Source organism: Equus quagga, chromosome 1 (genome assembly GCF_021613505.1).
Source record: "Equus quagga isolate Etosha38 chromosome 1, UCLA_HA_Equagga_1.0, whole genome shotgun sequence".
NCBI lineage: Eukaryota > Metazoa > Chordata > Mammalia > Perissodactyla > Equidae > Equus > Equus quagga.
In genome coordinates this window covers 142,887,872-142,910,567 of record NC_060267.1, presented here as the reverse complement: position 1 = coordinate 142,910,567, position 22,696 = coordinate 142,887,872, and the positions used below count along the sequence as shown (strand labels likewise).

At 46.1% G+C, this 22,696-nt stretch overlaps 1 protein-coding gene across 4 annotated transcripts in view; it reads left to right on the top strand.

Annotated features, from left to right (window-relative positions):
- Positions 1–22,696, top strand: part of TRAK1 (trafficking kinesin protein 1) — a 111,704-nt gene that overhangs the window by 20,353 nt on the left and 68,655 nt on the right. For all 4 annotated transcript variants that reach the window (XM_046680199.1, XM_046680208.1, XM_046680227.1 and 1 more), the window contains exon 2: positions 9,196–9,390. In XM_046680199.1, the coding sequence (XP_046536155.1) occupies positions 9,196–9,390 (195 nt within the window). The remainder of the gene's footprint in view (positions 1–9,195; positions 9,391–22,696) is intronic.

Here is a 22,696-nt window from a genome sequence, read left to right as displayed (position 1 = left end):
CCTGGAGGTTTAACTCTGGGCTGGGTTTATACACATTAATTTTTCCTTTTAAAATAAAATGAAGTTCTGTGCAGTTCTAGCTGTATGTTTTAGTATTGGAATCGATCTAACCTGCAGTGTAATAGCATCTGCTTTTGTGGATTTCTATACAACGCTTATTAGAGTCACTGTTTCTGAAAAACACTGAATTTGGTTGACATTTTTGGGGTCTCCGTGACAGGATCCTTCCTTCTTTGCTTTGTCCTGCCTCTTCTTGCTCTGGCTTGTTGCACAACGAGCTGATGTTGTCCCCGTGGACTGTGCCACATTCCATTGCACAAGATTGCACTTTGCCTGTGGTCGGAGACCCTGCTTCTGGCCGGGATGCTGGGCAGCCTGGCCGTCTCGGCTGCAGTGCTCCTGTCGGGGTATGTATCCTCGGAACTGGTGTTCATGTGTGATTAAATGATAGCTTAGAACCTGACACCCAGTCTCACTGGGTGTCAGTTGAACCAGGGTAATTGTTTATCCTTTTTCTTAGAAAGAGTCGCTTCTGGTGGCAATCAAGGCCACGGCCATTCCAGAGAACTCCCCAGTGTCGGTTTTTGTTTCTGTCTCTGAATCATAGTTTCCTTGGCTTCTTCTTTCTGCTTCCATGTGGGTTTCTCTGCTTGGCTTTCCTTCCACTGGAGACCCTCTTTACTGCTCACAGCGAGGGAACTAACTCTCCCTCAGTAGGCGAGGCAGGAAAGGAAGAGAAAAGACGCGTGCCTGTCTCTGAGGGGCAGGCCTGTGAGCCGGAGGTGGTGCAGGATGAACGGGGCCGAGGGGAGCGGGCCGGAGGTCCTAGCGTCTTGTGGGGCCACTGCTTAGCCTCGAGACCTCACCCAAGTCCCTGAACCTTGCAGGGCCTCAGTTTCCCCTCTTGTGAGTGGAAGCGATAGAAGAGGTCTGGCTCGGATGTGCGGAGTGTAAGAAGTCCCAAGGGGAAGCAGGGAGAGGGTGGATGTGCAGGAGGGACCGAGCTGGGAGACCCCCTCTCCCTTGTGTACTGTGTGAATGTTGACCTACAAGCCCTATGTATTGATTTTTTTTGAGAAGGCAACTTCAGTTCATTAAAATCACAAGGGGCTAACTGTCAGCTGTCAAGTGGTGATGTGCAGGAACCCCTGGAGGACTTGGTACAGAAGGCAGTTCCTGAACCCAACCTGCGTAGATCCTGGTTCAAGAGGTCTCGGGTGGAGCCTCTGGAGCATCTGAAGACCCTGTTACAGAAGCCCGGGGTTTGCAGTGTGCCGATGCCTGCCCCGTGGCACCGTCATCCCCGTGCATGGTTCTTGGGAGGGTTCCTCAGTTCTGAAATGCCTGCAAATTAGTGAAGGGAGGAGAAATGCTTTCTTGCAGGTTCCTTCCCTAGGGGATCCTCACAAGGGGCCACAGACAGTGGGAAGGAGTCATGTGTGAATTAGGGTTGGGAGGAAGCAGGCTGGGGTGTGGGGCCTGGCTCAGCCATTTGCTAATGGAGTGACTTGGGCTCCTCATGTAATCTTCAGGACCTTGGTTTCATTTGTAAAAAGTGTTCCTAATCCTCACCCTGCACTGCCCACTGGTTGGTGAGAATAAATGAAATACAGAAATAGATACAAGTGCTTTTATTGATCAACAAATGTTTATTGAGCACATACTGGTTACGAGGCAGGGAGCTGGGTAAACAGGGAACAGATCAGCATCCCGGGTGGCACTGCTACTTCCTGAGGCCCCTCGTGTGGCGAGCTGCACACCAGGGCCATGCACCAGTCTTGGTTCTGTTGCTGGCTACTCTGTGCCATTTGGCCACCTCCTCAGCCTCTCTGAGTACAGTGTCCTCTTCCATTAAATCGGGTGGTTGAGCCAGTAATTTTTAGCTCTAATGGTCCCTTTGTAGATGTGAAATCACAACTTTTGTAGTGTAGAGAGTAGTTACTAACGCTGAGTCCCCTGAAGATGCTAAGGTAAAGCTCTCAACTGTATGACCCTATGATAGGAATTTTCTAGAAGGACATCTGTCAGACAGGAGTTACAAAGTATCACGTGTGTCTCCAGCACCAGTATATGGCCTGTGTGTGAGTCTGAGTCTGTGCCCTTTAATCCTAATAATTTCAAGAAAAAGGAATTGTTTCCAAGTCTGTACATAATGGTTTGAAAGTGGCCGAGTAGGAGAGGGGTCTTGTCTTGTGAAGTCTTTGAAACACTGCTTGTGGGTTTGCAATCACTACCAAGGGTAGAGGGTAATGAGAGAGGCTTACTACCTCCAGCCAGATTCTGACAGACCTGGGGTTACATTCCTCACCCACCATCCTTGTGGCCAAGTGGAAACTTGGTAGGTAAAGAAATGGAATGGGTTGGGCCTGGCTTGGTGTCATAGTGGTTTGGTTTGTGTGCTCTGTTTTGGCAGCCCAGGGTTTGCAGGTTCAGATCCTGGGCACAGACCTACACACCAGTCATCAAGCCATGCTGTGGTGGCATCCCACATACAAAATAGAAGGAGATTGGCACAGATGTTAGCTCAGCAACAATCTTCCTCACCAAAAAAAAAAAAAAAAAAACCGAAAAAAACAGGGTTGGAACAGTGAGAGAAAAATAGAAAAAAGATGGGCTTTTGGAATGTGGCTGGTCTTGATGAGTTAGGGTTCCTTTTCTTTTTCTTTGATTGTTACCTTTAATGTAGTCTAAAATATTGTACCAAGGCTCAGAGTGACACCAGGATGGGAAATTGCAGTGTGTGAGCTGGAGGCGCACATGTTTAATTTGGCCCTCAGGTATTTATAAAATTCTAAATTAGTGTCCAACATTGGGGGGGATCTCATGTAGAATACAGATCTCTGGCATCTCGGAAGAAGTCAGCATGTCTAGGGCCAGGGGTGCCTCCTCGGTGGAACAGGATGTGCTGTGCTTGGTGGCCACCAGACACAGCCCTTGGCCTGGCTGCTCAGAGACACTTAGGTAGGAAGAGAGCTTTTCTGCAACCTGATGCTTTTGTTCTACAGGTGAAGAAACTGAGTCCCAGAGAGATGGAGACGGGACTTGCGGGGGTGACGGGGCCGGGATCCCATTCTCCACACTCTTGGAACAGTGCTCTTGCTGCACCCAGCGCCTCTCGCTCCTTCCAGCAGGGGGCAGTCGTGCTGTTTACTTACCTGACCTTCCAAATCTTCCCTGACTTCCTGCTTTCCCTCTTTCTCTGTGCTGTCTGTTCTGCTCTCTTCCTCTGATTTTGCCAGTTTTCCCTCACTAAGGTGTCCTCCTTGTCCAGCACTGCTCTTTCTCCTCTCCGTATTCTTCCCTCCGCCCTCCCTTGCGGTTGTGCTGTTCCCGGTTCTCCTGGGCCCAGAGCCCTCCAGCTCCCGTGTGCAGGCAGCTACCCCCAGCCCATCTGGAGGAGGCCACCACTCAGAGCGTGGAACTGCCTGGTACTAGGTATGCTGACTTCTGCTTAGAGGCCAGGGGTCTGTATTTTTAAATGAGATTCTCCGAGGTTTAACTTTCAGAGCTACTGTTTCTGCTGTGAAATGTAAGCATTGTCTCGGGCGCCTGGCAGGTTTCATGAAGCTGGCATTTGCACCTGGGCATCAGTGCAAATCCTAAGTTGGAGGGACCTCCTTCTAGGCCCTCTCTGGCTGTATGGATTTAGCCCAGGTCAGGTGGAGAGTGGAGATAGCTGCACCTACAGCCCCAGACCCTCTGGTTGCTGAGCAGGCTCCACACCGTCTCCTACCTCCCAAGCAGCCCTAAATGAAGCCCTCCTCCTTGGATAGGAGGACCCACTCCAAACCACATGCCTTGGAGAAAACCTCAGAAGAGTTATAGCTCTGAAGAGGTGAAGAAACCTGTTATGTTCTGCTCCCCAAGTGGCGCCATGAGCATGGTGGGCGTTGGATCAGATCAGCGTTTGCTGAGTGGCTGAGGGGGCATTCACTTCTCTGTGGGACTTTCCTCCATGCTGGACAAAGACCTAGGGTGATACTGAAAGGGGCTTGAAAAGACCTGGACTTTAGATGGCTCCACTTGCCCTGTGCTGAAGGCTGGGCCTTTGTCCATCTTGGGGGACAGGGGCTTGACAGCTTCGACCTCTCCCCTTTACAGATTCTTCCTTTCCTTTGTGCCATTTTCCATCCTCTCTCTCCTGAGAGGCTCACCGCTGGTGGAGAAGAGACTGTAGAAAACACTTATAGCATTGTAGTGAAATAATCTATGTACTAAATACATACCCAGAGATCAGAGGTCAAGGAAAACTTGAAATACAGAGTGACATTTGAGTGATATTTTGAGATGGAGTTTGCTGGGTAGTGAAGGGCATTCCAGACAGAACAGCTGGTGTAAAAACCAAGCTTTTGCAAAAATGTGTTTGGAGAAGAGTGAGAACTTGGTGTGGCTGAACTGAGGAGGTATTGGAGAAAATAGCAGAGACCGAGCTTGGTAAGAAAGGCTGTTTGGGTATTGATTTGGCTGCTTTAATGGGGACCAAAATAATAGTGACTTCACTAAGGTAGACGTTTATTTCTTTGTCTTAAAAGTCCAAATGAGGTGGCTCAGGAGTGCTCCGCTCCCCCAGGTTGTCCCAGGCACCCAGTCTTGCTCTGGTCACCCTCTAGGTGTTGCCTTTACTTGTGTGGTTGAAGAGGACTCCAGGACCAGCCCCATCTCTTGCAGTTCCACAGCTGGAGAGGGCATGACTTGGAAGTTCTGTTTACATCCTGTCAACCAGGCACATGGACACACCTTACTGCAAGGAAAGCTGGGAAATGTAGTTTTTAGCTGGGTGGCTGTGTGCCCAACCACACCCTGGGGGTTATATTACCGAAAGGAAGAAGCAGAAATTAGACATTGGGAAACAGTCAGTAGCCTCTGTCCTAGGAAGTTGTAGGCTGAATCGTGAAGCATTTTTAGAGAGCTGGGAGGTTTTTAAAGCAGGGCAATACCATGATTTAAAGAAGCATCTTTCCATAGATGGTGCCAGCAGCAGCAAGGCCAGCTACCATGGGGCTGTTGTAGTAATTGGAGAAGGGGAAGATGCTGAGGCTAAATCCACCCTGACCACATGGGTGAGCCTGGCCTTTGGATGGTTTGACAGCCTAGGGGTCAGTGGATTCTGGGCTGTTGTTGCTGCAGATCTCCCAGAAGCCATGGACCTGTTGGGGTCTGAGTTCAATCAGCAGGCTAATGCCCTTCATTTCAGACTTCTGCTGGAACACATTGTATAGCTTATTAATAATGTGAGTTGGAGCTGTGGAGAAATGGTGACCATACAGAACATAAAGAGTTCCTTTCCTCAAAGTGGGGCCAGCAGTGTCCTTGCACACCAGGAGCTTGAATAAGCTCCAAGAGAGGGGCCAGGGCTGTCCTTCTCAGGCCCCTGATCCTTCGTGGTTCTGCAGACAAGTTACCTCAGTTCTTGGCTCTGCTTGCTGTGCTTTCGAAGGGAAAATCATTCTGACACCTCCCTGGCTGGTCAGTGTGTTTAATAGAACATCCCTGCCATACTTAAGAAGTCTTCTGCATGTTTAGCACAAAAACTTCCTCATCAAAATATCCTGGGAATTCCCCAGCATTCCTTTTTTTTAAAAATTTTATTTTTCCTTTTTCTCCCCAAAGCCCCTCTGGTACATAGTTGTATATTTTTAGTTGTGGGTCCTTCTAGTTGTGGCATGTGAGATGCCGCCTCAGCATGGCCTGATGAGCAGTGCTATGTTCGCACCCAGGATCTGAACTGTCGAAACCCTGGGCTGCCGAAGCAGAGCAAGCGAACTTAACCACTCGGCCACGAGGCCGGCCCTCCCCAGCATTTCTAGTGTGCGGGCCTGGGAGATGAGCAGCGGATGGCAGAGGCAAGGGCGCAGCTTTCAGTGCAGCTGGATCTGCCACTTACTTAGCTGCGTGACCTTGACCAACAATATATTCCACAGGCTCTGTGAATCTCAGCTTCCTCATCTATAAAACAGAGCAAATATTATTCCCGTCTCAGGTTGCTGGGAGGGTCAGAGAATGCTCTGAAGGCACTGGCTTGGTGCTTGGTGTGGTGAAAGCATTCCTGGGGAATTCTCGAAGGTTCTCATATTACGTTTACCCAACTTCAAGCCTTGGATGTTTCTTCTCCATGAGGCAAATGTGGTGTCCCCCTCCAAAGGAGGTCCCCGGGGCCTCCAGCTCTGCAGCCAAGGTCAAGGAGAGTCCCTGGGCAGTCCCTAAAATCCTTTCCTATGCCCTAATTCTCTGGGCCTTCCAGGCAGCTGAAAACTTGCTGATGTTTATATGGCTGGTCACATTATGGAAAAATCAAATATACAGAGTTTTTTTAAACAGGCATTTTGGCACAGCCTCACCTTTTGATACTTTATCTCACTGGTCATCTTATGCCTTAAGGAAAACGATCTCTCTTGGGCACAAGGACCCACACTGCAAATAGGTTGACCTTCAGCCCTGAAAGTAGAAGGACAGGTCAAGTCTCAGCGTTTGGGCAGGTGCCAGCATGCTCACAAGTGACTCGTTATTTTAAGAGGGGTATTTTTTTTTGCAGTCTGTTGCCTTCCCCACCACCAAATGGCAACGACACTAGAAGATTCCAGCCCGTTGTGTGGGTGCATGAGGCAGGAATGTGTTGGTCCCTTGCCTGTTTTCCTAAGGACAGGCTGGCACTGCCTTCTGTGGAGCCACTCATGTTTAGCTGAGAGTTGCTGCAGGTTGGGTGTCACCCCTCCTTGACCCCGTATTCCCTCAGTCGGGTGGCAGCCATTTTATAGCTGTGAGGCCTCTCCCCAAGATGAGCTTTGTGGGAACTTAGTCTTCACTTCATTGTGAGAGGAGGAAATATTTGCTTCATTATGAGCCCATCTTGGACTTTCTGGATGGTGTTTTGTTTTTAGTGGGAATAAAAATATGAGACATCTTCTGTCTTGAGGTGAGGCTGTTGACTCTAGCCTAGGGGAGGACGTAACTTCTGTTCGTGACAGACCTTTGCGAAGTGGCAGAGCAGCTCTGGTGTGGTTTCGGCTGGCTGAAATGCCAGTGCGCTAGCTGTGACATTTTCCATGTTAGGCAGAGAATCCCGAGCGTTCGGATGTTGTCCCCATCTAGGACTGAAGTGCTTCCCTAACACTCCAAGTAAAATTTGGAATGTCTTCCTTGTCTGCTTTTAACTCTTTCCTTGGCACTTGAAAAACCACGCTGACTTCCTGAATCGAAGTGTTCCGCAGTGAAGCTTTGCGTGTTGACTTGAGTGAGAAGGGATGTGTGGGGTGGCAGGTGGTCGGAGGTGGGCGAGGGAGCCTACAGGTGCTTTCAGTGGGCTCCTGTCTGAAGGGAGACAATGGGTCATTGGATGTTCTTTTTACCTGTGATTCCATATTTCGTTTTTCCTGCTGTGTGGCCTTCTTATTAAACACGAAGGAGACAGGGATTTTGGTAAGTCTCTGGCATAGCCGTTGTGCTGGGCACAGGTGTCTCCACGTTCCACCTGAGTGTGAGCGGCCCTGCCTCGCTGCCTCGCTGCCCTGCTGCCGCCTCTGCCTTGGTTCCCACAGTAAGGGGAGCAAAGGGACTGGCCCTCCCTGCTGTGCCTGCTTTGGTTCTCCAGCAAATCCCTGCCCCAGGCCCTTCCTGCTCCCTCTGTGGCTGCCTCCCAGCTGGGAGCACCCTGGGATTTACTCCCACCATTTGCACCCGTCATTTCTTCTGTGTGTGTTTAGGGTTGGGCCATTCTCCCTTAGTTTGATGCCAACTTCCACCTTTTAGAAACACCTCCTAATTCTCATCTCTTGCCAGTACCTCCTCCTTACTTCCCCTTGCTGTTGTGTGGTTTTGGTTATCTTGAGAGTGGTTTTCCCCTCGCTCTTTGTGGTGGGAGACTGAATCACATGCTCTATCCTCCACTTTTGTTTTCTACTTCAAGGCAAGAAAATGATGCAACAGTCTTCTTCAGAATTGACCCCCACTGTATTCTTATCTTCTGAACAGTTTTTCTCGTTGAGGCTCATTCCTAGAACAAAAGACTGAGTTAACTCTCCTCTCATGAACAGCTGGGTGCCTTGGTTTTTATGGGTTGACAAGACCACCGCGGCTCACACCGCCTGTTTACCATCATAGGTCCCGAATACTTTCTATGAAATAGGCTGATAGCGTGACTGATGTCAGAATTAGTTGATAGATAATCAACACTCACCCATTAGCATTCACTTAATTCATTCTTCCGGGGGGTAGACAAGTTGCGTGAGGCTAGTCTTCTGGGTACATTTGCCATGTTTACAGTTTAATTAACAGGCCTGCTTTAAGGTGCTTTGTGTGGACTGATTCACCTCCATAGGCATTATCGTGCTCCTCCTGAGCACAGTCTGGGCCAGGAACTGTGAGGGGTATAAGTGGTGGATCGAGGACAACCCGTGTATGGAAGTTTGCCTTCTCAGAGGGAAATGAGTTGGATACTAACTTACCCAGAAGACAGAACTTAATGAGTGCAGTAATAGAAGTTCTGACAAAATGCTATCAATATGGACGCGGGAAGAAAGATCAGTTCTGCTTGGAGTGCTCAGAACACCAGTATGTCAGGGGAGAGGTGGTATTCAAGCTCTGCCTTGACAGAGGGGCACCTGTTGGTCCAATGGTTGGAAACCCCTTGAGAAGTGTCGCAAGGGCAGGACCACCAGTGTCGTGTTTACTCTTGCATCTCCTATGTCTCTGGTACTCAGGATGTATTTGGATGGATGGATGGAAGGAAGTGTAGGCAGATGGACAGATGAATGAATGAATTTAATGAAGGCAAAAATCTTAGGTGGGGCAGTGGCTTGCTTGCATGGTAAAAGAATGGCACCAAAATTTAGGCATATTGCTGAAACTGTAAGTAGTTTGGCTTAAGTGTAGAGTGATTGAGAGAAGATGGCCAGAGAAAGGCCTGGAAAGAAAGACTTAGCCCAGATGGTGAAGGCGTAAGAATTTTGGCTTCACAGAAGGTGGGCAGTTAAATGGCAGGAACTATTTCTGGTAGGTCTTGGCAGTAAGCATGTGTAAATCTGAGTTTCAAGAATAGAATTTAAATTGGAGAGAGACCCCTGATATGCCTTATCTGTCCTCTCCATGTCGCGGGTAAGTAACCAAAGATGTCTCCTGCAGGCCACAAGTTTAGTTAAGCAGCAGCAGCAAGGCCAGAACCGGTTCTGGGCTCTCATTTCTCTGTCGTCTTCCCTCTAGACGTGTGCAACAGCACTGATCTTCCGGAAGTCGAGATCATTAGCCTACTGGAGGAGCAGCTGCCCCATTATAAGTTAAGAGCCGATACCATCTACGGTTATGACCACGACGACTGGCTCCACACACCCCTCATTTCTCCAGATGCCAACATCAACCTCACAACTGAGCAAATTGAAGAGACGCTGAAGTACTTCCGTAAGTAGTTCCCCTTTCGCGTGATGACGGCACTGTGATGACCAGTCCTTCTTAGCCGCGGCCTCAAATGAGATCTTATACTGCTTACTAAGTCTTGTGGCCTACTATCCATGGAAAGAGACTCAAAGAGATGTGGCTGCAGGGATTAGCCACATAAAAGGCCTCCATTTTAGGTCTTCTAAATAAATTTTTGCATTGTGAGGACAAGTTCGAGTTTTCATTTGAACCAGCTTTCTCTTAACCATACAGAAGGATTTGAAGATGCTCCCGTTTTCCCCTCTTACCAAAAGTACTGCTTGAGTCCTTACAAACTCATTTTGGGAAGGAGTTTGCATTTAAACCAAAGGTATTGGGAACATCTAAGTTCCCAGTTTACATGACATAGCCCGACATACCAAGACTTATGATTTCTGTGTGAAAGCCCATGAAGCTGCTTATTCGGGAGAGTCAAGATGTTGCTGCAGTAGCAAACCAGTCATGCGAGGGCTGCAGAGCTGACACCTGGTAGGGTGAGCAGTACACTAACTGGGCTTTTTTTCAGTGTGTTTTTGAAGACAAGTGTGTGAGACCAGATTTTGCAGACTTAAAAAATATATGATAATTTAAAAAATTCACACTAATGACGTTTCTGATGTTCATTCAAGAGGTGCCTTTTTTGAAGTTTTCTCTTTAGAAATTTAGGGCACCCCTATGAGATTGGTAGGACAGCCCAGTTCTTCTTTGTTTTGACATCTCTGACTTAAAATTTAATTTGAACCTAGTCTAAATGATAAGTGATGACATATACATATTCTGTGTATCATTGTGTCACCTTAAAAAAAAACATACAGCAATCCTGCATCTTGCTTGGAGATACCGTGGTTCAAAACCAGCTTCTAGTACATCTATAAAGTTTTCTGGAATTGTTTTCTCTAATATAGACCGACTTCCAGTTTTCTTGAATTTGTGAAATCATTTACAATAAACAAGTCAGAACTCTTAAGTCTCGCCTTTAGAGCCTATCTGGGGCTGTTTTTACATTTTCTCTATTAAATATTAATAGGAAGTGAATTTTGTTTAAGTTGACCTGTATTTTTATAAACCCTACAAGTCTCTTTGTGAACACTGCAGATAATCAGTTTCAGTAGGAATGAAAATAGAATAATCTACCCCAGAGCAGATAAGAAGCACATTAGGCGTGTCCTAATGTTCAGGTTGAACCTTTAGAACTTCAGGTGTGTCTTGTGGCATATAGGAAGTTCTTTGTAAGTCACCAATGTTTACTCACAGTATGTGTATCACCAAGGAGATGTGGCGTGTGGAAAACTGTGTCCTGAGAAAACTCCGTGGTAGTCCTATATTTAGTTCCTTCAGACTGATTCACAGTAGAATTCGCAGCAGAATTATTTTTCCAGAAATTTCTGTGTGTTACCTACCCTTCCTTAACAGACTGTCCTGTGATTCTGCAGGACCCCTTCATGGCCGTTTCTGCCACAGGACACTCTGGTCCCTTCTCATACACGCTGACTAATCACTTACATTCACAGTGTAACTGGAGCACCATCCATGGGCAGTACTTCACTGTTTTCGCGGAACTTTCATATGAATTGTCTCATTTCGCCCCTATAAAATGTCCATTGTGTGGGCAGGACCAGTTTTATTATCAAGGAAATAGGATCGTGCAGGACTCATAGCATTTATTCCATAGCACCGACCTACAGCTTCTGAAATCCTTTTAACAGTAGACTTGAACAGACATTGTGGCTGGTCATTGTTTGTTATACTTTTAGTTATGTATTTAAGAGAGGAATAAAATCGTGGTGGATTTGGCAGTGGCTAACACAAATTATAATAAACCAGAAGAACCAAAATAGACATTGAGCAGACATTCTGGAAGTTCTTAGAGCATGATTACATCCAAGTCTTACCTTAATTCTGTATTTTCCTCTGCGGTACCTCTGCCTAGAGCAGAGTAGGTGTTTGCTAAGTAGCTGTTAAATGGATGGTCACTTGTTAACTCTAAACTTAAATACAGCACCCTCTAGAGCAAGGCTTTCAAACTGAGGTTCTGGGGAGCCCCAAAGGATCTGTAGAGAAAAATGAGGAGGTCTGTGAACTCATAAAGGAAAAAAATCTCATCTTTCTTTTCATTCAATTCTAACTGAAATGCAGCCTTTCCTTCCATTATGAGCATAGAAAACAACACACAGTGGCGCTGGCAGGACCTGTGACATGGTCCCCAGTAGAAGGTACAGATGTTTGCATGTCATGGTACAGCGGAAGCAGATGCATGGAAATACCTCCTTTGCTCAGCACTGCTTTGAAATTACTTCATTATTAGATGTGCTGCTAGATGTTGTTATTTCATGCATTGATAAAGCAGCACTTAGCACACCACGGACCTTTTTCAAGTTTTAATAACTACATTATCATACAATTAGTTTCCTTCCCAGTCCTCGTATTTTATGTCTTCAGATCTTTCTTCTGAGGAGAGGTCCGTCGGCCCTGCCAAACGGGCCGAGTGGTCAGTGGAAGCACAAGTCAGGAGCCCCGCTGTGCCCGTGGTGTCCTTCTTTTGTGTCATTTGTTTACATGTGTGTAACCCAGGAGATGCCGTGGCTCCCAGCACTGTGACTCATTTGTGTGTCCAATCGATTGTTAGTTGCATGAGAGAACAACAGACCCTTTGTTTCATTTCAGATTTATTTTCTGCCTTGGCTAGGGTAGTGTTTCTCTCTTGTGGGTGTGGGCTGCTTCTGGGGGCTTCTGATCCGCTTTCCCAAGTGAAGACCACCGGATGAGAGGGCTGTCTACACCATTGCTACACAGAGCAGAGCAAACGCCTTGCATGTCAGGAGGTAGAATAAAACTCAACCCCCTTTCCTACACGTCATCCCCCAGAGTGGAGGAATGCCTTTCAAATCTGGCCCTCACCTGGCTTGTCGAGAAGAGGCAAGAAAGCTTTGGGTGTCCACCTTTACCAGGTGATAGGATGACCTTTTCAGAAAAATTCCAACACTTCCCATAGTCAGGTAGGTTTCTTGACTCCTGATGAGGTGAGAAACACAGAAAATAAAAATGACTCGCAAAGCAAACCTATCCATAAATATAAAAGAGGAAGAAAAAATAGTTAACATTTAATGTTTACTGTATGTGAGTCATTGTTTTTAATACTTTACATGTATCTCATTTAGTTCTCATAATGACCTCTGATTTACATAGTCTTGCTATCCCCCCATTCTACAGATGAGAACTCAGGCTCAGAGAAGTTAAGAAGCTTGCCCACAGGCACACAGCTAGCAAGGCGGGGTGCCTAGTTTCACACCTAGGTTGTCTGGTCTGACTCTATCTTTACACTCTCAGAGTAGGTGAAGGAGAAAAGAATTCTAGTTTAAGAAGAAAGCTCATTTGGTAAACGTGAAAAAAACCAAAGCCTCAGTTTCAGAATATGTCAAAACTTACTTATTTTTAAAATATGTGTTCAACATACCTGAAATTCAGTTTTTTTCACTCAAGGTCACTGACCAAGTGCAACTTAGCCTGAGGCAGCTTAATTTCAGATGAGGTTTCCTCCTCCTCTGTACTTGCTGCCTCCGTCCCTGTCTGTAGGTCGTGCTTCCCAATCTCAGGTGGACACGATTACATGTGCTGCAGACTTTTCTAGTCATGTAGCATTCTGCAGACACCAGACTTGAAGCTGGCTGCGTTAGTGCCTAGGTGGCTCCTTGTGGTTCCTCCTTTCCAGGGGCCATGCTCTGTAACTTTCTGGTTAAGGAACCTTGGACAAGAAAAGAAATCTTTGTGTGTCTCAAGTGCATATGATCTGCTGACCACTTCACCTCTGAGTTTACCTGGAATAATCTTTTTCCCAAGGAGAAGAGAAGGTTATGAAGCAATAAGAGTTTCAAGGCATTGTTCCACCGTTTGCTTTTACTGTAAAGTAATATTAATGAATTGACCAACAGATACTTATTGTGTGCCTGGTATGAACCTGTGATCTTTTGTGCACTTGACCTGTTTGCGTTCCAGCTGAGGTTTTGTGGCTAAGGAAGTGAATACATCTCCTGGATTACTGATTTTCTTCCATTACCCACCCAGGGACTTTACACTGGGTTGGGCCAATGCAGGAAGCTCTCGAGGCCTTTGGCTGGCATCCTGCACCGAGTTGCCAGCCTTGCCTATGTGGGAGGACGGAGTGGAAATTAAACCAGCTCCCCATACCATGTTAATGTTTTAAATTTTAATTTAAACAAAAAATTTAAAGACCATTAATCTAGTCCTACCCAGATGGGGCACCCGAGGCTTGGGGTGAAGTGAGTTGCCAAGGTTGTGCAGCTGGCTTGAATGGGACCAGGATCCTGTGTAGGTCTCCACGCTCCTCAGCCCAGCACTCCAGAGTTGTGCCCATAAAGTGGCGCTTACAGTAGATGCCATGCCGCCATTTCCGCCTTTGTTCCTTCACTTGCGTCCATACAGTCATAGTAATGAGCATTTGTGTGAGCCTGATGCATTGCAGTTCACTCACACAGATCTCATCCCACGAGAGAGGGAGTCTGCCTGGGATAAGGCACGAGGACACAGCACGTGGCCTGGGGGTCTAACTGGTGAAGCATGGGCTGCAGTGCACTCTCTCCACAGGGTGCCTACCTGGAGGTTCCTTCTTTCCTCGTCTGATGCGTCCTGGAGCAGGGTACGTCACAGTGACCCACTCCGTTTTGGATCCTCTCCTCGCTTGGCTTCCAGGGCCTCACTTGCTCCCGGATTTCCCTCCTATCTCTCTGGCCAGTCCTTCCAGCCTCTTTCACTGGTTTTTCTTCCTCTTCTTCTGAGCTTCTAAATCAGTGGCTCTCAACCTGATACACCTAGAGAGCTTTTAAAAATATACCCTCCTCAGGCCTTGTCCTCAGAAATAGTCATTTTGAGCCTGTCATTCCAGCCTCTAGGTAACTGGGATGTGCTGCTCTACCAGTTGGAGCGCCCGGTCTGCTGCTCTCCACATCGTCTCTTCCCAGGGCTTTAAATACCAGCCACATGCTGGTGACTCCCGAATTTATGTCCACCCCTGACCACCTCCTCCTCTTCCCTCCCCGCCTCCGGGCTCACATACCTAGTCATTAGCTTAGCGTGTCCACTGACAAAAGTGGAGTATTTCCTCCATACACATTTGTCTTGATCAGTGAGACACGGTTTACTCCATTTCCATATCTGCCTGGCCATCAGCTGGCCCCATTAATTCTTTCTCTGGGTATCTCTCAGATCCCCTCTCTGACCCTACTTCTGCCACCCTGGATGAAGCCACTGTCCTCTCGTCGCTGAGCTGCTGGAACTGTTCTCCCTGCTTCCACTTTGCTGCTTCTCTGCCAACCCTCTTCTGCTCAGCAGCCCGGCTGATCTTTTTTCAAGATCCAGTTGGGTGATCTGCTCCTCTGTTTCCCATTGCTCTTTGGATAAAATGCAGGGTCTTTAGGGACCCTGTCACACGGCTCTTGGCTCTCTGTGCAACCAGCCTCATCCCACCCCACCCCTGTGCCAGCCACACAGGTGAACACTCCAGGCTTGTTTGACGGCAGCTCCCTCTGCCCCCTCCCCTTTCTTTCCTGTTCTTTGCTTCTAACCCTCAGAGAAGCCTTCCTAGACCACCCCACCTGTAGTGTCCCCCACTCCTGTTCCCTTTCCCTTGTCCTTTCTTCATAGCTCTCATCACTCTCATGATTTGCTTACGTAGTGGTAACCAATAATAATAATGATTCGCATCTATTGAGCGCTTCCTGTTTGCCAAGCTTGCGCCAAGTGCTTATCCTCTTGCGTGTGCTAGGATGCATACACTAGATTTGAAGTACATGATGCTTTTATTGGTAAATGAGTTTTTCGAATATATTGCGATTGTTTCATCCAAATCTAATTGGCCATTTAATCCTTACTTGTGTCTTTCAAGATATTAACCTTAGCTTTCATAGAAACAGTTCTCCTTTTATACTGTTCATGAAATAATCAACATGATTGTATAGTTATATTAAAAAGCAAAACAGATACGAACAGGTTTGGGAACAAACACAAATGACTGTAGGTAGAGAAAGAGCTCAATTCACTGGGGCTCAAATGCCCAGACACATGAGCCAGTGGTGGGCGGCGGTGTCAGCAGGCGGTGGGCTTAACGGGGCCTGTGGCTCCTCATGTCGGTTAGAGGTCAGCCGGGAGGACCTGGGAAAAGATAGAGAAGGTAGCGGCATATTCTTACATCCTAACCAGAACGAGGAGCCTCCTCGACAGGAGACATGGTCTCTGAGCTGTCTTGTTGGAGGGGTACGAGGGTGATGATTAAACAGGAGAAGTCGTTGCTCAGAGCATCTCCCACTGGAACTTTTATTTGCAGCGTGTACGTGTGCAGTTGAATCGTGCGTGGTGATACCCTAGCTCTCCTCCTGCTCTGACAGGTCATCTCTGGGTTTTTTGGTTTGTTTTCATTTTTGGTAAATCTCTTTTCGCCTTTGCTAACATGTGGACATTGTCAGTCTTCTCTCTGGGGTCTCCTCTCACCCGCACCTCCTTTGCTTTAGCTTTGGCCTCTCTGCAGGTGACTTCTCCGTTTCCCTCTCTGCCCTCAGGATGTATTGCCAGAATCTCGCACAAGTGGAACAGGTGTGTGTCGTCCTCACGCCGGCGTTTCTTCCCACCTGCCAGGCTTCCATGGAGGCCCCAGGCGCTCAGCAGGGCCCCTTACCAGCTTCCCATCCTTTCCTTCTCAAAGGCGTCTTCTCCTCTCACCTACGTCACAGATACTAGACTTGCATTTCAGCTCTGGTTCTGAAACCTGTGCTTTTTGTCACCTTGAGGAAGTCATGGAACCTCTCTGTACCTCAGTTTTGTTTTTGTGGTTTTAAAAAACGTTCTGTGACTCTGTTGGTGATGACGCAGCGGTGGGAGATAGTGTCCATTACTGACTTTCAGAGTGAGAAAGCGGGGAAGCTTGTCACTATTTTACAGAATCCTGGAGCCTACCCCAGTTCTCAGCTCTTACTGCCTGGCCTTTTCATGAACAGAAATGATCTTTAAAAGGAGTTAAGTTTTAAAAATAATATAGCTTCTGGTCATAAAAGTATGCCAATTTTAGATAATTTAACAAAAATAAACAAAGACAAAACGATGACTAACTTAGCAACCGCTTCTCATTTTTTGTGAGATATTTCTAGTTGTTTTTTTCTCCAACAAATGTATTACATATTTGGGAATGTAATGCATTTTTACTTAATGGTATATGTTGACTGTTTCCGCATGGCATTAAAATTCTTGAAAAACACAATTTTCACCATTGCTTAATAGCCCATAATTTATATCGAACCATTGGTCTACTATTAGGAATCTAGACTGTTTCTAATTTTTCCTCAGATAACATGAGTGAACATCCTCCTATATAAGTATCTGTCCGTCCAACTCATGATTTCCTTCAGGTCTATTTCTAGAAATTGATTTTCTGGGCTTGAACATGTGATGATTTTTAAGTTTCTTTGAACTATATTATTACTAATTCTTAGATTAAACATTTTCTTAAATTAGGAAATAAAAACTGCTTATTCTTGGTTAGCTTACATTGAGTCATGAAATTAGTAGGAAACCTGATGAATAAACGCTGAGTCAGTGAAGAACACGGCACCATTCCATGAGGTGGTGAGAGGTCATGAACTTCCTGATGTTTTCCTCCCCTGAGAATGTTCACTGGAGATTTGGAGGTTGTTAGTTGCCTCATTCTTTGGGTTCAGAATTCTTTCCGGGTTCCGTCTCTGATTTCTGCCGGATGGTTTGTGGGTGATCGTGGTTAGTGGTGAATGAAAGGGACATTCATTGAGTGTTTGTTGCATCCCCAGCACCGAGTCCTCCCCGCAGCCCTCTGAGGCGGAGACTTCTCATCCACATTTTAAAATGAGGCCGAGGTTCAGAGGGACCCTCCATTCCCTGCCCAAGGTCACACAGGAATGGGGAGAGGCAGGGTCTGAGCCCAGCTGGGTAGGCCTGCTCAGGCTCATCCACAGTGTGGTATCCTCAGGTCCAGCCTTTTCTTTCCTATTGTCTGTGGTTTGAAGAGGTCTTATATGCTATTGAGGTACTTAAAATGGACAGAATTTCACCTCTCCTGTGTTCTGACTTGTGATCTTCTCATCTCTAACCAAATCTTTTTACTTCCAAGACATCAGGCCATGCAGTACTTTAGAAGCAATTTGCTTGAAAACACCAAATTTATTCTTTAAGAAGTTTGAATACATCCTACATATTTTCTTTCTTTCTTTTTTTTGAGGAAGATTAGCCCTGAGCTAACTACTGCCAATCCTCCTCTTTTTGCCGAGGAAGACTGGTCCTGAGCTAACATCCGTGCCCATCTTCCTCTACTTTATACGTGGGATGCCTAAGACAGCATGGCTTTTGCGAAGCGGTGCCATGTCCGCACCTGGGATCTGAACCAGCGAACCCCGGGCCACCAAGAAGCAGAACGTGCGAACTTAACCGCTGTGCCACCAGGCCGGCCCCATCCTACATATTTTGTTACAAGAGTCCTGAGGAAGGGTGTCTTACCTTTTTCTTAGTTTGTACAGGTTGTTATCCATAAGTGAATGTTTGGAAAATGATAACAATAAGCAAGGGTCATGAAGGAGATGATAAAGTTTATGAGTATGGTAAATCATTTAAAGAAATGTGTGTATGTGTATATATATTATATATATAATATATAAATATATTTTTTAATTCAAAGTATTATCAAGGGGTCCACTTAAAGTTTTTCCCAAAGGCAGCTTCCTGAGAGAGAACAGTAAGGCATGTTATCTGTAGAAGTTTAACTAGAATTGAGAGATGCAGCTAATCCGTGTGAGGTAGGTTATGTCTATTGAAGTTCAGATAACTTCGCTTTGTAGTGAAGGTTTTCTTCTGAGTGGTTCTCAGGGAAGAAAAGTAGGCAGAGACACGGTAGTCAGTCCTGGGTTAGAGGGCCGCGCCTCCGTCATCTACCAACTAGATGTGTGACCTTGGGCAAATCACGTAAGCACTTTGGGAGTCAGATTTATTATCTGGAAATTAGTCAGCGTTAAACATCTTGTGATTCTCTGATATGTCTTTGAGAGCTTTTCACTTTCTCGTCAAAGGTATCCCACGATGAAGCTCTTTTATTGTTGTGTTTTTGTTTTACGGCAGTTTCCTTTTTGGGTTTTTCTGTATTGTATGATAGGCATTAAGAGACTTGGGACTTTAATTTTCAGTTTTTAAAAATCGTAGTGTTTGCCTTTTCAAATAAAAGTGCTATTAAATTGCTTTCAGGTGATAATTCTGGGAAATTTTTAAAGAATTCTCCAACAGAACACTATAGAAATATTCACCTAGCTCTCTAAGCATAATTTCCTAGAACTTTTCTCAGTAAAATTTCGATATGTGCAAGGCTTAAATTCTGAAAGATTGTAAGTTGTTGAAAATGATTTCCATATTCACTGAGTAAATCCCATGGAGGCAGAAAAGCCCTGGCTGCACGGTCGTCCCCTATATATTAGCTCCACGTGGTCATGGTACCTCCATCTGGGTGTGGGCCTGGGTGCCAGGCGCTGGGGGGATTTGAAGGTACCTACCTCCAGGAGGCGGTCCAAAGCAGCCACATGCCAGGGTGCCTGACAGCACCAGGAGCCCTGGGCGCCGTGTCTGGTAAGCAGGGCAGCCAGGTACTCATCTCAGTGGGCAGATCTACCTATGTGGCCCCTAGGCTTGCTTTGTCACCTACCAGCTTTCATTCTTTCTCATCAAACCAAATTCCAATGTTGAGTACATTATCTTGTTTTTTTCTTTTAGGAACAAAAATGTTTGGCAAGCAATTCTACATGTCTTTTCATTTTCTTTTAAGAACAGAAATGCTTGGCAAGCAATTCTATACAGATTGACCGTTTTCCTTTTCATGTTAATCCAGCCTGTCTAAGACAAAGTTGGAACGGACTCCGGTGGGAAACTGACATGATGGCTCAGCTCCCACCCCATCCGCTTGTCCTGGGTGATGGGCTGAGGCCACAGGGCTTTGTACTTATGGCAGGAGCAGAATCAGGGACCGTTTGAACTTCTGGTTTGTGTTTTGAAGCCTGTGACATCTGCCATATGACCTGCTGGTCCCATGAGTGAGAGGCCCCATGCAGCCCTCCCAGGCTGCAGGAAGCAAACTGGGAACTGTGCGACCCAGGGGAACTCTGTTTCTTCTCTGTATCCTTCTCACGTTTGAGTTATTTTAACAAGAGCTGCATCGAGGCCTGGGTGCACTTCTGCTCTGCTGTGCTCTATTAAATGCTGTTTCCCTGCTTTGGGACATATTCTGTCAAAGCCAGACTTTGTTCTGCCCCCACCTTCCTCCTGGAGGTGGGGTGGGTGCCTGAAATGAGGTGGGGGATGATTTGGGAGGGGGTAGTTGACAGCAAGCTGTTCACTAGCAGCCTGCCTTCTGCCGCGGGAGCTCAGTGACTGGCGATGACAGTGTTATAAAAAATAAAGATCAGAAAGAGAACTCTGCAGATGCAGCCTGTTAGTTAATGTTCTGTAGCAAGTGGAGGGAAGGCCTGCTTGTAAGGCTGTATTTCACCTGAGCCCCACTGGCCCCCTCAAGAACAGATTAGGAAGCCTCTTTTGGGCCTTCCCCTTTTCTGTTTTAGGTTCCTGGCTGCCCTCCGGTGCAGGTAGAAGGCCAGCTGGCAGTACTTCCTGAAGGGAGGAAAGCTCTGGAGACGGGGGCGTGTTGCAGAGGGGGTTGGGGCCGCTGAGTGGTTCTGCCTCCAAAACAGGAGGGAGGAGCACAGGGAGCCATCCTTGTTCTGACCTGCTTGTTCCATCAGCTACCCTAGGGCCTGTGCTGATCGCCCGCAGGCACGGAGGAAGGTGATGTGGCAAGATCTGTAACGTCTAAGACGCTTTGGGGCAAACTCATAACTGCGTCATTAGTAATTGAATCCAAAATTGTTAGTGTTTAGTCATTTGTAAAATGTATTAAATAACAATTTATTTAAAATTGTTATACATAAACATATGAATATATGTATAAAGTTGTATATATGTCAGTGAATATTTAATTCATATGCTCACCCAGCTAGTAATTAGAAACTTAGAAATTTAATTCTTTCAAACATTTAAATTTGATCACAACTGTATTTAATTAGATTCTTCTTAACATTGCAGACTAAATCTATTAAATTCTCAAATGCTTACAAAAGAGGATATATAGTTAACCTTGTGGCGCAGGATGCAATCCTCCTCCTGCCTGGGTGTAGTTGTGACCACAGCATCAAGTCCTTCTGTTCTTTTATCTGCCTCCTCCTCCTGTATCCCGTTGGCTTATTCATAGCCACCTCACTTAGAGAAATGTTCATACATCGCTTTATAAAAGATATTAGTGGCAGAAACAGAACAGTCATACACACCCACCCTCCCCAACTTCTTAAGATGGATTAAAAATACCTTCCTATTATATTCTGCTTTCCTTTATAGATCGCTTGCCTTGTTCACTTGCTTGCCTTTTCATTTTGATATTCATTGATATTCATATTATTAACTGTATTCTCTTTTTGGTGTTTGAATTGTCACAACCTGGTCTGTGATGCGATGGTCCTTTTAAGCTAGTTCCTATGCCATATCATTTCCCCCCAGGCCTTTTGGAGTGGTCTTTACTTTCTTGCAACCTGGCGGTGCAGGCCCATCTTGATTTTTCCTGCCCGAAGGTATGGAATCAGCAGCTTTCCAAGAAGCCCTGTTAAGGTTTAAGCCAAATCTGGGCACCAGTATGTTGACCTGCTGGTGCTGGGTAGAGTGGTGTCCTTGTTGGGCCACTTTCTTGATAGAGCTGGAAATAATATTTCTTTTTAATATCACAAAGTCACATCGATATTTTCAATTTAACTCTTACTTTCCTGGTCATTTTTTATTTTGTTCTTAAAAAAAAAACACTTTGTTTTCTCTGTGAGGGGCCAACTCGAGTTTTTATCTCCTTTAATTGTACCCTTTCCTCTTTTTCATTTTTTCAAATTTCATGTGTCCATCATCCTTGGATGTTTTCTCAGTTATTGATGGAGTGGAAAAGGCTTTGGAAGTGGACTGTGCCTGGTTTATAGCCAGATGCTCTTGGTATTGGCTGAACTATCCTGGGCAAATGACTCGAACCTTCTGAGCCCCCTTTCCTTGTCTGCACAGTGAGGAGGGTAAAAGCAGGGGCTGAGGGAGCAAGTGAGATATAAAGTGCCGAATGCCCGTGTGCAGCCAGCATTTTCTGAATAGCGTTGGTGAGGGTGAGGGTGCGTGAAGAGGTGGCTGACAGATGGCAGCAAAGCTTCTCTGCGGCTGCTCCTGGGACCTGCCCCTATTCCTGACTCTCCTAGGGCAGGGCAGTGATGGGAGAGCCCAGGACCATGGGGGAGGCGTTGCTTATTCAGCTTGAGGTAACCTGGGCTGAGGACGGGCTGTAACCCTCAGGAGTCCTAGAACTGTTGGAGGAGGAACATGTAGATCTGAAGGCAGATACACCTGGATTTTAACCTCGGCGCCGTCTCTGCAGAGCTGTGGATAGATTGCTCTAACCTTCTGAGCCTATAAAGTGGGAGTTCTGGTGTAGATGTTCACTTTGAAACTTACTCAGAGTCCGTAAAATTCACCCATAAATGATGCTATTTCCTTTATGCTTATTTATACACACTTTGTTTCCTTTCTTCCCCATTTTGTTAAAAAGTAACTTGGATATGTGTAGTCTTTGGACTTGACGCCAGCTGTGTTCAGTAATATGTTACTGTTTGGAAATATTTCCCCACCCCCACCCCTAGACTCTCACTCCTTCTCATTACTGTGAACGCAGTGCTTTTTAATTAATTATGCTGGGAAAAGCTAATAAATGATGTTTCTACCTCTTTTTCCTAATTATAGCTTAGAAAATTATGCTGCCTTTTTAATTGCTCATTTTGGCTTATGTCCTTTTTTAAAGAATTAGAATGAGGAAAATTATAGAAGCTCACATTATTGCGAACTCACCTTGTCCCAGGCACTGTGCTAAGTGCTGGCCATGCATTGGTTAATTACGTTAAAGCCTTGCCCCATCCACATGGCAGATACTGTAATCACCCATTTAGCAGCTAAGACTCAGGTGTCTCAGGTCACTGAGATGGCAAATAGGGAGCCTGGACCAAACCTCAGGCCATCTGACTCCAAAAGCCCATGCTCTTAACTATGAAATTAAACTGTCTGTTGTCTGTCTGTGTATCCATCCATCCATCCACCTGTCCATTATTTTTTGCCTTTATGGTGATGTGGTATGAATAAAATATTTTCAAAAATTCAT